General features: G+C 43.8%; 1 protein-coding gene across 1 annotated transcript in view; it reads left to right on the plus strand.

The window, feature by feature from the left end:
• Nucleotides 1-15882, plus strand: part of LOC116704735 (myosin-16) — a 127227-nt gene that overhangs the window by 7322 nt on the left and 104023 nt on the right. The window contains exons 5-7 of the mRNA XM_032540343.1: nt 10516-10647; nt 10736-10825; nt 11050-11175. Of these exons, the coding sequence (XP_032396234.1) occupies nt 10516-10647; nt 10736-10825; nt 11050-11175 (348 nt within the window). The remainder of the gene's footprint in view (nt 1-10515; nt 10648-10735; nt 10826-11049; nt 11176-15882) is intronic.

The raw sequence follows: 15882 nt of genomic DNA on the forward strand, positions 1-15882 counted from the left end.
CCGAAACTAGATAGGGATTAAGCCGTGATTTCAGGTTATCCTGGATGAATTTAGCTTTGACTCGGTTGCACGAAACCAGATTAATTAAGCCCAGCCAAGTTACCGTGGAGATTTATTCTTTGCGGCTAGCCTGGTCCAGAGCAGTTAACAGCCAGGCTAGAATTAATCCTGGATTCTTCTGCATGTGTTCTGCTTTATTTTTATTAACATGCTCAGCTACTTGTCACTATTGTTGTCGCGATTGGATTTAAACCCTACTACAGTTGTTTAGATGTTAGAAATGGTTGCACTGCACCCAGATGCGGAGTGGACTTTTCCTGGTGGGACGGTAGTGTGTGTGGTGCGCCTGGCGTGCGCTGCTGCCCGTGGCCGCTGCCTGCCGGCAGCCCTGCGAGTCGCGTCAGTGTCCACTCTCTCTGTAAAAGTAGAGATGAGCAGCGCAGCGTCCGTGGTCTCAGCTTCAGGTTTATACAGGACGCGCTCCGATGATTAAGTGTGACGATATTAATGCAGCGATATTCCAAGATGATATTAATTGCAGACTGGTCAGAGACCAATACATTCATGATTAATTTTCTTGTTGCTTGCCCTTCTCTAGTAAAGGGTAGTTTGTGTTACTCCTTAATAAGTAGGCCTAATGTTTTTTGTTATAGCTTACATTGGTTTCATAACCTTCTCAATTAGTCTCCCTTCCCTGGACCAATAACGTGCCTATATACAGTACGTATGTAGTGTATTTATCATTCATCACACCGGGAACACCACAATGCTTCTTAATCTTTTTATATTGGTGCGGTCACTTGTCAGAAGAATAAAAAAACATGAATATTGTTTTACAAATGCTCACAGCGTGTATTGAAGTCACTTACTACTTTTTCTTGTTGTTGTCCCTTTCGATTGTTCGTATGAACATTAATTGTACAAGATTAGTATAGCTTATAGAGATTGTGCATGGTTGTAAAACATGTTCTCACGTTGTGAATAAGGGTTGAAATTAGCCAGAGTCCTTAGGGTCCATTTCCTGAGGAACATTATTTCCCTCTGCTCACTTTTAAGGCAAAGGCTATATTTTTACACCCCCACACATTCAGTCGGTCCGCTATGTTGGCTTTTTCTCTCCTTTTGACAACAGCCGTATTTCCCTCTCTGCATATTATATTATTCCCTCCTCGTTACTTTCCATATTATATTCTTCCCCTCCTCGTTACTTTCATTAGAAGCTGCTGCACATTGGGTGAAACATGTGGCGCTGCGTCTTCTCCATCTCTGCACAGTAAATCTGTGATCGATAACGTGGTCTATTGAGAAAGCCGTGAACGTGCACTTATCCCAGCTATCTACACCTGGCTTGACATACGCTCCACCTGTTCATCCTGGCTCGGCAAACGTGCAACCGATTAAGCCGCGATGAGCAGATCACCTAAGTCAAGCTGCGCTTTTTCACTTATCCTGGATACTTTATTCTACTTTTGTGCAACAGCCCCTGGTAGGTGTGGAGTGTGTTGTGTTGTGTGTGTTGAGTGAGTGGAGAGAGATACAGAGAGAGAGAGATGAGAGAGAGAGGAGAGAGAGAGAGAGAGAGAGAGAGAGAGGCAGATGCGGTTTGTCAGTCTGCATGGACTTTAATGAAGCCAGCTGACAGTTAAAAAAAAAAAATCCCAAAGCGGTAGACGCAACGGGAGTCACATTTAACCAAAGCACTGTCTGAACCCACGTTCACCAGAAATCTACTGGTTACTATGTAAGGACTACAGACGAGTTAAAACAACCTGAAGCTGAAGAAACCCTAAACGTTAACGGGACGACCCACGGACCTGAGTGTCTGAGGAGAGGGATAAGAGAGGGAGAGAGAGGGAGAGAGAGAGGGAGGGAGCGCTGTTCTCAGTGTTCTGTGTGTGAGCGAGCGTGTGTGTGGGGGGGGGGCTGTATCACAGAAACGCAGCCACGGCAGCTGAGGAGTTGTATTCAATCCGAGTACAGACATTGACTGTAGTACTTGTATAATCCTTGTACTCTGCAAAGTGCTTTATCCGTACCTATACTCTTTCAGCAGTACTCGGCTCATCCCATTACCCATACCCTGGTAGAGCCATTGGTGTGAATGGGTATGACTACGGCTGTAACTGTCCTCCCTATGGCTTTTGATAATGGTACATAGATTGACCAGCCCCAAACTCCATTCATCATGACATCTGAGCTTTTGACCCTTAATGTATTTCATGTCAGCACAAATGATCTCATTGAAAATGAAGTGAAAAAAATTACTGCGTTTTACAGAATCATGTAAGGCGCTAAACTGCTGCATAACAATGATCAGTGTTGTGTTAACGAGTTCAATTAGGCTTGGACTTATATTCAATGCTACTTTACCCAAGGACAGATTTGACAGCGACCCTGCTAGCTCACAGTACGTGACAGTTGGTGGCAAGCAATCATGCAAGCTAGAAGCAGCCAATTTTAAAATTTTAAACTTTGTGGCTTCCTGGGACGGCGCTCTGAGCGGAGAGCTACGTGACACATGCCACTACGTCATATTGACTGGCCCTGTAATTGCGACAGGAAGCACAGAGTGCAGAGTGGAGTTGTCTTTTATAATGTTCACCTCTCGTTCAGCGTCCCTACTAACCTGGATTTTTAACAGATCTTGTGTGACCGTCATAACATGATTCATCTCAATTTTACAGGTTGTTTAATTTTCATGCTCTTATGCAACTTTTGACGTACTCTGAACACCAGGAGTTCAATTTATTCCCTCCAATACACCTAAGAGTTCTCCTGTTCCTGCGTAAATCTGATGCGATTTTCCACCAGAGATCATCCGGTGTGCAGCCCCGCAGAGAACCAGAGTGGCACCCAGACAGGAGGGGAAAAGGGGAAGACATGGTGACTGCAAAGACTGAAGTAAAAGGCCATGTCGGATACTCTTCATTTCAATTATCCTAGCCAGCGTCCAGTCCCTCGTATAAAGTGGACAAGCTTCAGCAAAAGGAAAGTTCCTCTATGAATAAGAAATGCCTGAAATTTGTGCACACGGTATTGTCAGGAAAAAAACGTGTACTTCTGATATCAACTTTTGTCTATATCTTACGCCCCTTCTATCTGCTCAGGGAATTTCCCACAGATATTTGTCACGCTGTACAATTGAAGTCACCATGCATCAGCTGTTTGAAACATGCAGCGGAGCCGCCCTTTAAACACTGATTGTTTTGGATTATTTCTCGGTGTGCGACAGCAAGTCGAGAGAGTACTTCTGGGGATGAGTGGACAGGTAGAGAAAAAAAAAAAAGGAAACAGTACGCAGAGTCGGCGGAGCTACAGCTCCGTGGCGCAGCAGCTACAGTAAAGGTTTTTAATCCCTTAAACACGTTGTCTAAAACGCTACAGCGGCTCCGTTAAACTCTGAACACTCATCTGGATACAACTCTGGATACAACTCGCAGCCGTTTACTGAGACCCCGCTAAACCCGACTGATTATGACTGCCTGACCAAGACTAATTCTGAATTTATGTTCTGTTCTACTCCACAAACAACTAATTATAAAGAAAACCAGAGGTGGAGTTTTGTTGGATTTTGTGGATTTTTATTTTGGTATTGACCTTGCAATTATTCTGTGGGACTTTTTTGGTGTTTTGCTTAAGTTTTTTCTGTTTAAATATATGAACATTTGATTGAATCTTGAATTGTGTGGTGTTTTGCGGTTATTCTTTTGTTATTTCTTTGTCTAGGGTGTACATTTCTATATGTGACGCTTGTGTGGTTTTGTTTCTTTATCCTACATATAAACACAAACAATAATAACTGTATAGACTAAAACTATCTTTCACCCGTCAGAGAGACCTGGCTGGCACCCTTGACCATTTAAAATACAAATCATAAAAGGGATAAGACAACTGTCACACGCTTTATATTCACGCCGAAAGCTAATGCCGATTAGGTGACTCGGGCTACGGTGAACGTGAAGGAATTTCACTAAGCACTAATTTGTAAGCAGGAAAGTCCCTGTGTCAACTTCATCAATTGTCACCTGTGCAACACAACGGACAAAGTCAGGGTGTCTGTTAGGATCCATCAAAGGTGCTTATAAACTCCTACAGCAGAGCTCCACTCGGGCATGTCTGAGCACACTCTTGGTTCTGTCTTACAACAACTGGCACTGAAGAGAAACAAGCTGGAAAGAAAGTTGGTTCCAGTGTTGGCAGAGGATCCACCAGGGTCTCACGAATGCTACTGCGCACTGATTGGGATATATTCAGAAATTAATGCAAGGACATGATACAGAGTACGTCACAAAACAAGCTACAAGAGGACTTAAGCTTGCAAAACTAAATATGAGACAACATTGAGAAAATGCAGAGCATAGGCAACATAACCTGCATGGGCGAATGTAAGGCATGATGGGGATGCAGTTAAGAAGCGTCCGATTTCCTTCGATGGCAATGAAGGACCTTGCCTTTTCAAATGAACTGAACACTTTTATAATCGGGTAATATTTATGATGTTTGAGGAGTGGCAGTCTTTATTAACATTGCCCTGGGCAGAGTAATGTCCAGGTTTGTTAGAAACAAGGTCCTGACACTCTTCAGAGGTGTAAAGTCCCGGCCCCAACGGGATCAGAGGAGTCTATAAGAACTCTGGCTGAACAGTGTGGCAGTTTTTTTGCTTTATTTCAAAAGTCCTTACATCTCCAACACCGTTCCAAGACTCTATTATTGTTCCGGTGCCTGAATAAGGATCCAGAGTCTCTTAAGACTTTAGTGCCTGTGGCACCACGTTGCTTACTATGAAGACGTTAAAGACGTGACGGACAAACTTTTAAACTCTGTACAGGATCATGGACTGTTTCAATTTGCCTACAGACCAAAAGATGCGCATGTACTCTTTTTAATTCATCTTACCCTCTGAGGGTGCAAAGACCTTGGTGCGCTGCTTCTGATTGACTTTATTTATCTTTAATTGCAGCCACCACATATTTCAGGGATCTTAAAGAGTCTTATCTGCGTTGATGCCTTGTACCTAACAGGTCTCAAGCGTGAGAGTGACGCATCTTATCTGATGTCTTCTTTTCTTCCACTGGTGTCCCACAGGGCTGCAGCATCCTCTCCTCGATCATATTATTGTATAATCCAAATGCATGGCAAAGCACACACCAGGTAACATTAGTAATTTTTTTTCTTTACCCTCATTAATTGATCAGCTATCACAACAATCACAAACCGTTTAATCGCAAACTTCGAAATTAATTTGATAGACTTTTATGAGATGTATGTGTTTGTTTTTTTTAATATTCTTTTATCATGCTTCCTTGTGAGCTGGAATTGGGTGCCCCTCACTGGCATGGATCGATGCGATAGCTAAGTTTGTGGAGCGGTGTGGACCATGTGTGTGGGGGTGTGCTCCTCACCGCAGGGGCCAGTGGTTCGGTCCAACCTGTGCTCTTTGCTGCAGGTTTTCCCCCCTCTCTCTTCCCTTTCAATGTCCTTCATTGGTACCTGTCAAAAAAGTAGAGCCAAACATTTCAAAAACAGACTTGTTGACAAAACTCGATCAAAAACAGGCAAAATGTGTCCCACACTCTGACTGTCTTAAATCTAATATTGAACAGGACCCGAAGACCAGGTCGTCCGGGGGACACCAATCACTAGGGTTCTCCATTGAGGATCACTGGTACATAACAGGCTTTAAAACGTTTATTCGGTGAGCGTCCCCATATAGGCTCTAACTATCGTGGAGAAAAATGTCAAATTAAATCTGATGGGAGCACATTTAAAAATGCAAAAGTTAGGACAAACGGGACACAAAAACTATTTTGTCTGTACTATAGGCTTTTTTAAATAAGTCTAATGTGAGATGTTGACTTCTTGATAGTATGTATTTATTTTTCATTGCATGGTGCTATGTTTAATGTGGCTCGGGAAAGCGGAAGTTTGTGGGTCCCCTGATGGAGCTGCTGGCCCCAAGCGACCAGTTACGGATGACAAGATGGATGACTGGATGGTGCTTGGTTGTGTACCTTAGCCTACGTGTTGTTTATGCTGCATTCTACTTGCTGCAAAACGAATTGCCCCCCGGGGAAATGAAGACTCCTTGACTTGAACATTGCTGGAGGACGCGATAATCAGCCGTCTAACATACAGAGCATGCCAGCAGCACAAAGCTGACAAGCCTCCAAGATGGATGCGTGGCAATGGCGTCTTCATACTAAATCCTGCCGTCACTCGTGAGAGAGAATCCAGTCGGTGTGTAGTTTCACACACTCACAGACACACACACCACACACACACACACACCACACACACACACACCACAACCACACACACCACACACACACACACACACCACACACACACACCAGAGAGGTGCCTTTAGGGAAAAATAAGATGCTTGTGTATAATAACTTCAGTCTCTGCAGAGACTCCTGCTTTAATTCAATTTTACTTTATAGTACCAAACTAACAGGTACCATCGAAGCACATACAGATGGAGTAGATCGAGCCACACTCTATATTGTCAAAGACCCAACAATTCTAGTATTTAGTGTGACAGGAGAGTAAACACCTTTTATGGAAAAACCTGGTACAGACCCCAGGCTCCTTGGTGGCGGTGTATGCACAGTGCATACAGTCAATTAATGGAACAGTGACTTTAAATTGAGTAAAATTTTAAAATAAACTTTAAAAACTGACAAGCAACACTACTTTTTACAAAACTTCCCCATCATGACCTGAGCGAATGCTATGAACCAATAAATGCAGCGATAACCCAATTCTCTGGTCCATTGAAACATGGATGCCAGCTCAGGTTGTTTTTGTGTTAACTAGCTGATCCGCTCCGTGTCCCTTCACATCATACACACTGTTCATTCCTTGTGCTAACTCCCATTCCCAAATACAATGGTGACAGGCATCACCTGCCATACACACCGCTTCAACACAGTCTTCTGTACAATGGTAAAAAAGTCTCTTAGCATCACAGCTTAGGTTGGAAAGCGATGCTTTCCGGTGCATTGCTGGCACAGAAGCTGGGTGATGGGCCTTTTAAAAACAATACAAGATAAAAAAAAAACTTTGAAACTCAAAATCTATTTCCAACTTCTGTTTCCTGCTTCCTGTTTGCAACCCACCTGGGGCACGTTCAATCTTGGTTTTCCATGTTGAACTACATGTTCCTCAGAACGGTGTACACGGCTTTGAAGATGTTGAAATTTATTTACAGAATAGACAAAGTCTAGACCACACCCATAATTTACAAGACCCAACAAGTTCCACAAGCAAGCATTTGGGCGTTTAGAATAAAAGCTTGCTGAACGGTGTTTCTCCGCGTTTTTTACGTGTCCAGTTATACCCAATCAGAAGAGTCTCTTAGTACTAATTGGCCCTGCATAGAAAGTCCAATAGGTGGCATGACTTCCCATGATTCCAGCAGAGGACAGACAGTAGCTGTACAAACCCTCTTAACAAAATCAAAAACTATCCGCTTTACAGTGACATTCTACATAGAGAACTTTACTGTAAGTCCTTACATCTAAATGCAAAATAAACCCAGGTCCTTTTGTCAGTGCACATTCCAAAGCAACTCACATGCATGTTGTCTACATATACGTATTGCATCTAACCACATCGTACAGATCATGGCCCCATAAATGCACGGCTGTTTCTTTGAACTTAACCTCAACTAAGCAGCTCATCTAATCATAAACGCTTACAAGATCACCATATCTGTTGACCCTTGTGTTGTTCTGCTGGTCAAATGACCTCGTTGACATCTTTAACACTTATTTTGCTTTTCTTTTAAGTTAGTCTCCGTTTTATGTTTTTTGAAGCCTTTTTTTGGCATTGTTCACTGCTTTTTTCCCCCCCACTACCACCAGTGACCGAACACCTTAGTCCCCACTATTTCTGGTCCCTAAACCTTAGCCCAGAAATATATCTAACTTTTGAGTTAAAAACAAAAAAAACCAATTAAAAAAAAAGCCATGAAGTATTTTGACTATATGTAAAATCAGAGGACGTTGATGGTTAATCCTAGACTGTCAACTTTAGCCGGAATATTGCTATGAAATTGAATAAAACACCAAAGTCATGATAGTAGGGTAGCGTTCCCCGGCTGAATAATGGTCTGGCGCTTTATAACTGATGATTCGGAATCTTTATTTGGTTCGCTTTGCAACATTCTTATACGATTGAACTCTTGAATCACCGTAAAGCTTGAGAAAACATGAAAAACACAAACACCTTCACTTTACATTCCGTCGCTGTATATCTCTCAAGTGACAGGCGAATGCAATATGCTACTGTTAGCTACTTGCAAACTTGTATTCTCTAATCTCTGCAAACTAAAAACGTACACACAACAGTAACTCAGACTACAAAGTTGTAACAGACATGAATGTAAAACTAACATCCCTTGTGCCTCTAACAGCCAGGCTTAACTATATTATTGTATGCCTTCGTTCGATAGACCGCTTTTTCCTTTTCGTTTTGTGGCCGTAACATTTTACTTTCCGGTTTTCTGAACTCTTTCCAATCAAAGCATTAGCGTCGAAAATTACAACCAGAGAAACACTATTTACACTCCCCACCAAATTATTAATTCTTACAGAACAATATGAATGTAAAGACAAATAATTTTACCCAACTGGATACTTACTAAGGGACAAAAGCAAACACTAGTCTCATATCATATGTACATTTATGAGACTATGATTTCAACTCTTTGTATAGAGAAAGGACTGGTTGATAGGTCTTCAAACTGACTCTAGGAGCAGGATCGCTTCTGACTGGGCTTTTCGATAGGATGGCTTGCCCAGAATGTTGTCCCTCCTTTTCATCTTCTGTTCACCAAGACGTATCTTTACCTTTCCGGGTTTGTTTTTCTCAAAAGTCCATCTTTATAGTTGTTGTTTGTCCCAACTTTACCATCTCCACTCTTCCGTGGCACATTCCTCTACCCCTCTCTATGACAATGTCCCGACTTTAGGTTCCTTCTTGGAGTGTGCCAGCGTTGTCTGATTCGATTTAGAAAGGTACTCCCGTTGCCCACGACTCGCAGACTGTTGCGCAATATACTGAACATGACGCCACCTCTTACAGCATACATGTCCTCTTTGATGAAGCTGCAGGATGTGGTATGAAACAAGACTTCCTTGTGACAGGTGATTCGGTGTTAGTGGTATGCTGTCTGATCAGTTTAGGTTGTCAACGTGAGCTGCCTACTGTTCACAATGCCATTGCCTCATAGAAATGGGCCGAATAGATGCATCATCCAGCCTACCTGGGGATATTGAGATAGTTTACGAAGCACTTCCTTCCTCACTGTTCTGATTTGCCTTTCCCATACTCCTCCTGCATGGCTTGAGTGGGGGCGTTCAAGATGAAGTCGCACTGCCTTTGAGCCAAGAAGGTATTAAATACGATTCCATCCAATTTCTTTGAGATCCTCCTTTAGTTCGTTTTTGGCTCCCACAAAATTAGTTTCCCTGGCACAACCGTTTTGGGCGACAGGTCCTCTTACAGCAAGAAAACAACGAAGTCCGTTGATGAGGCGATCTGTAGACATTCATTTCAACATTTCATGTGTACAGCAGCCCGACATGAAAGGCATGTGAAAAGGAGTCAATATCGCTTTTGCTCCTTTCTTCCCTGTTTTTTGTGTGACGGACCAAGCCGGGTCCCATAACCGCATCGGTAAATGGGGGTGCTGGATCTACACGTCTGTTGGCAGGTCTGCATTCTCTGTTCCTCAGCTGGTCTCCTGAATTTTTTCTAACATTTGAACACATTGACGACATATTTCGCAACGTTCGGTTGATTCCTGGGATCCAAAATCCAGTTGATCTATCTCATTAAGTGAAACCCTTTCCTTGTGTTCTGATCTGCTCATGTAATGGCCATTATCATAGGGTGATATGATGATCCTTAGGGATTATCATCGGTGTTTCTGCATGCAGGGAGAAGATGCTTTTTTAAACCCGTCCTCCACCTTTGAGGAGTCCATCTTGATCAAGAAAACATCCATTAGACGCAGTTTGCTCCTGAGATACGTTTGAGCTCCTTGACGAGATCTTGATCTCCTGGATAAACTCTTTGTAAGTCCTTAATGATGATTCACTTGCTTCTTCTCGATCTCCTTCACAGAACTATGACCTTTTTACTTGTTACCTTTGGACACGCCTGAGAGACTGCCACGCTTGCGTGGCCTTGTACCATGAAGAAAACCTTGACACGCGATCGATAGACTTACTTGCTCCTTAGTCCTGTACATTCATAGTCTGAACCCTTTGCCTTCAGGGTCGCCAATCTGGATTTCTGTGACAGTGTACACAGCTGGTGAAGTTCTTTCTCCCATAGAAACTGAGGTCCTGTAAACCATTTGATGTGACAAGTTGCTTGGCACTTGAGCCTCTTGAAGCGAGATAAGCAGGATTTTATCAGTTGGGACGTATCTCCATTGCTCTGGTTTTGTGCTGAGACGTACCTTTTGTATTCTGTTTGACACAAACGTGTGGAAACCTCCAGTGCCTCGTTATTGATGTAGCCCAAGACCCACTGGCGTCAGTCCAGGTACTCGTCAATGTCTGTCAGACAGCTCCTCCTTCCGAGTTTTGCTCACTACAACTGAAACAACAGCAGCTGTCCAACTCTCATCTGGTATAGTTTTGACTTTCATGTGGGCTACTCTGACTTTGCCATAACAGGGGCAATGAACCTTTCCATTTTCCTTAAATGTCTCAAATAGAACATGGGCCAGATCCGTGTGTGCTTGCATCAGGAAGTGGTGAAGCTCTCTTCTCAAGACGAGTCCATCATGTTGGCACATAGCAACGAGGTATGTTTTGATTCTCTCCAAATTTGCAGAATCGCTCTCCAGCTCTCCACTGCTGGATGTAGATCCCACGGAGGGGTTCATTCCCAACTGGGTAACCATTCTTGCACGTTTCTTTGCAGAATCCTTTTACCGAAAAAAAAAATGCCAGAAGGGAGCAATGGGCCCAGCGGTCATAACAGAGGCCCCATGGATGTATGCCTCGACTGTTGCTGCTGATCTTTCAGGGATATACAAAGCTAAAGGTGTCAGATTTCAATGTGCCATGGGATTCTAAGAAGGCTCTTTCCAGTGTGGACATCGTTGAAAGCAGGTCGAGAGCCTTTACCCTCGATTGCACTCCTCAGATGGAGGTATACTTTTTCCCCCTCTAACACCGTTTGTTTTGTTACACCAAACTTGTGCAGTTTAGACCACCTGGTAGCACAGAGTTTTCTGAGCCTCCTTTGCAAGCTTGAATAGCTTTCACAGTAGTTTCCTGTGGCTTGTAAACCCCGTCATCAAACATAGAAATCCTTCTGATGAACAGTGAGCCAAGTGTAAAACGAGTTCTCATCGCCTTGGCCACGCGTTCAACCCATAGTTGGGCGCATCCAGGTGATGATGCAGCACCAAAAAGATTTACTTCAGCGAATTCTTGTGGTGTCAGTGCGGAGATTTTCCATCCTTCCACATAGAAAACGTAGATATCCTCGTCAGACTCCTGCACATGGACCTGATGAAACATCTCTCTATGTCGCACATAAGAGCAGTGTTGGCCGGCCTGCTCTCAAATTTTAGCACACCAGTCCGATTTTAATTAGGTCTGGGCCTGGCAGCAAGTGTTATTTTTAAGCTAGTTCCCATTGTGCTTAGCTGAGCAATCAAAAACAACACGGCGCTTTCCTGGTTTTTTCTGGTGGTAGACTCCGTGGTGGGGTATGTACCTTTTTTTCGCCTTCTTTCTTTATTGTGAATCTCCTCGGCATCCCCCTTTTCAATAACTTCATTCATGTACTTCACTTAGTTTTCCTTGTATGTCTCACCTTCCGTAACCTTCTCTTAGTGACTGAGCCGAACAATGGCTAGTTGCCTATTGTCAGGAGGTAGTTAGGTCTCTCCTAAGGGGCGCGGCCCTTTCATAATGGCCAGAGTTGTTCCTTTGGTGAAGGCTGGGCCCTCTAATTTAATTCAAGACGCAGAAAGTCACTTGAGACACTGTCTTTCGTTCTCCCTGGCATCCTTAACGTCAGACTCAGAACCTTAATGGCATCAGATGATGTTCATAGTGGAGCTCTTTGACAGCAACTCCGTGCAATGTTTGTGATGCTGGGTGAGTCAAGATTAGGTGGTGCGGATACCAAATACTCCACCCCAAATCTGTGCGGACTGATAGGCTCATTATCTCCTCCCAAGATACCTGCCGTGTGCCAGTGCTCCTTGCGCAGTTTGTATCCTATCCAAAGACAATCCACACTCTAGCTGTGGTGGGAATTTCAATCTGCTATTGCGATGAGATGATTCCCTTGCCTTGCAGCATACAGGTAGGAAAATGTGTTTTCGATTCACTTGGATGCAATCCTTTGCTGTAGCCAAGGGGAGATCTATGAGAGTTGTTGAGTATAACCCCGTATTCTGAGACCTGAGACCCTTATCACTGTCCACTAGTTCGTCCCGTGCCAATCATGGTTGTTAACTTTAGCTTTACCGGATAGTTTTCACTTGAAAGGTCCGCGGACATCTTTGTCAATGAAACAGAATCCTCTGTGGTGTCTAGCAGGGCAATAAACAGCTTTCCAGTTGCTGGATTGCTGATGGAGGAAACCCATACTGGCACTATCATAGAATTGGTGGAAGATGGTCCTCAGTACTCCACATTTAAGTGCATTGTCAAAGCTGTTATCTGTGTACATGGTGTTGAGTTTAACGCTGTTGTGCTGTTCGTGTAACTGTCATCATGGCACAGTTTTTGCGGTGTCTACCCCTGCATGGTTTGCACTGAGTGTCTGTGCCGCAGTCTGTTGCATTATGGCCTATCTTGAGGCAACCATAACACTAGTCTTTTTTCTTTCACATATTCCGTCTTTCATGCCAAATGACATATCTTTAAACTCAGGACAGCTGTTTAAGCGATGGTTTGTTGTCTTGACGAACATACATGGTTTAAACCTGTCCCTTGAGTGCACTTGGTTATCAATATTTGTACTGCTGTGTAATGCAGCAGCACTGGTTAGTCCTATATCTTTGCGATAAATACGCCTTTCTGTAGGTGACTCTGCGGAGCGAGGGCTTGCAAGGATGTTACGGATTACTGCAATTTCTGTTCCATTAACATGAAGTTACAAATCCGGGAAGCCTGGAAATTCCAGCTTGGCTTTCATGACTTGCGTGACATGGCGGTTCCATCGTGCAGCTGCCCGTCCTGTAACTTGTTGTATGAGTTTCTGATTTTCTTCACAGTACCGTTTCAAAATGTCAAGGCCTTTGACGTGAGTTGGCTTCTTTGACAAGCGTAAGAAATTCAGCAAATGTTCTTAACTCCTCATCATCTTTTGGACTGGATCTTTGGCCAGTTTGCCCGTCCTTTCCCTACATGCTCTCTGTATTGAAGGGCTGGCCGTATCTGTGGTTGAGACGGTTTCCATGCATCTTGTAGGCCTCAATCATCATGTTTCTTGTAAAAGATGCCCTCAATGTGTCCTTTCGAGCTGGGCCCCCCCAATGTATTTTCTCAAATAATGTAACTTTCTGCTGATGCTATATTCTTCTGTCCTATGAGTGATATGACGGAAGCCTTCCCACTCAATGAACTGAATCGGTTCACCAGTAAAATACAGAAGGATTCAGCATGGGGAGTCGTTAGGGCTATGGTGTCTTGCACCGCTTTGAGCATTATACGAACATCGTCTGTGGCGGCAGTAATGCTGTGGTAATATTAGTAGGCTCTGGCATGACAGCTGGCGGAACAGGTTGCTGATGACAGCTGGCGTTACAGGTTTGCTGCACTGAAGCTGGCGTAACAGTTTGCTTGGATGACCAGCTGGCCGTACCAGGTTGCTGGATGCAGCTGGCGTTCCGGTTGCTGGATGACAGCTGGCGTGACAGGTTGCTGGATGAACCAGCTGGCGTTACAGTTTGCCTGGCTGACAGCTGGCGTTACAGGTTCTGGATGACAGCTGGCGTTACAGTTTGCTGGAGACCGCTTGCGTTACAGGTTTGCTGGATGACAGCTGGCTTTACAGGTTGCTGCATGACAGCTGGCGTAACAGTTTGCTGGATAACAGTCTGGCGTAATCAGTTGCTGGATGACAGCTGGCGTTACGGTGTGCCCTGGTGACACTGGGTTTACGGTTGCTGGATGACAGGCTGGCGGTACGGTTTCGGATGACAGCCTGGCGTTCCGGTTGGCTGATGACAGCTGGCGTAACAGGTTTGCCTTGGATGACAGCTGCGTTACAGGTTCCCCTGGGGGAACCATTTTTAACCCTTGAGGGTTATGATCAGGGGACTCACACGCCAGATCCAGCAATACTTCCTGATGTACAACTTCCAATCTATCTCTAGCCACCTTAAACGATCCTGTTCCTGCTTTTAAGGCTCTCCGTTCACTCAGCTTCTGAAGTTCCAGTTCTTTTTTTTCTGCTGTTGTGCTAGAGCTGAATCCTTTCCTTTCGTTTTTTCCTCTTGCAGTGACCACCTCATACCTCTGCTTCTTTGCTGCTAATCTCCTGCACGCATCAGCCCTTTTTGTGCGACAATGGAGCTTCACTGAGGGTTGGCTGGATTTACAGCTCGAGTGTTTACTTGAGGGGTGATGCTGGTAGACCCATAGATAGACGTGCATAGTCTCTTTTAAGTCAGAGCCACCAAGATGTTGTTTTACAGTTTCACTGTTGAAATCTCGTCTACCTGCATCCGTTCATAGCAATTTTAACATGTGCTTTTGTCACTGCCTCACAGCATCCAATACGACGTCTTGTTTCCCCGTATGGACAAGGGTGTCTCTAATTTCCACATAGATGTTTGACATTGTCCTAGCTTTTCTCCAGGTGTCTATGAGAGCTGCAATTTCAAAAATTTCCCTCTCTGGTAGTCAATTCCTTTCAGCGCTCTCTGGCCTTGCGTGCCTTTGGGTTTTCCACGTTCTAGATGAATTAACCTTTTCTCTTTCTCCGTTTTGTGAGCCCTTCTTTCTGAAATGCAGCATCTTCTCTGTGTTATTCCGTGGTAACGACCAGCCGCGGGCGAAGTTCCTCCTACCCCCCCCCCCCCCTTTTCGCTGACCTGAAAGGTTTCCGTTGCCTGGTCTGAGTCCACACTGTCTAGTGGTATATATCCCGATGCTTCCATTTTGTGAGTGAGTTATCCAACTTAGACCATAACATCAAGTCCTGTTTTGCAGGCATCGTTCATTTCCATCAGGAGCAATTAGGACTGATGGATGTAAGCTCTTACTGTAGCGTCCCCGGCTGAATAATGGCTGGCCTTTATTAACTGATGATTCAGGAGATCTTTTTATTGTTGCTTTGCACCATTCCTTATTCAGATTGAACTCTTGAATCAACACCGGAAGATCTTTGAGAAAAACATGAAAACACAACCCACCTTCACTTTTACATTCACTGCGCTGTAGTATCTCTCCAGTGCCATTCTAATGGCAATAATGCTACTGTTAGCTTAACTTGCAAACTTGTATTCTCTAATCTCTGCAAAACTACAAAAACGTTACCCAACAAGTACCTCAGACTCAAATTGTAACATAATGAAGTGTAACCTAACATACCTTTTGCCTCTAACAGCCTGTGCTAAACTATATTATTGTATGCCTTCGTTCGACCGCTTTTCCTTCGTGTTTGTGGCCTTACATTTTTACTTCCGGTTTCTGAACTTTCAAATAAAAGCATTAGCGTCGGAAAATTAACAACCAGCATAAACACTATTACCAGTAGTGAGGCTAATCCTTAATTTGACTTTGAAGATGCAACAGGCCCCTGGTGTGGAAATAAAAAAAATAAAAAAAGAACCAAAAACAAAAAAAATCACAGTGATAAAAAAATTTAAAGTTAAAAAAAGAAAGTTAT

This window comes from Etheostoma spectabile, chromosome 16 (genome assembly GCF_008692095.1).
Source record: "Etheostoma spectabile isolate EspeVRDwgs_2016 chromosome 16, UIUC_Espe_1.0, whole genome shotgun sequence".
NCBI classification, from domain to species: Eukaryota; Metazoa; Chordata; class Actinopteri; order Perciformes; family Percidae; genus Etheostoma; species Etheostoma spectabile.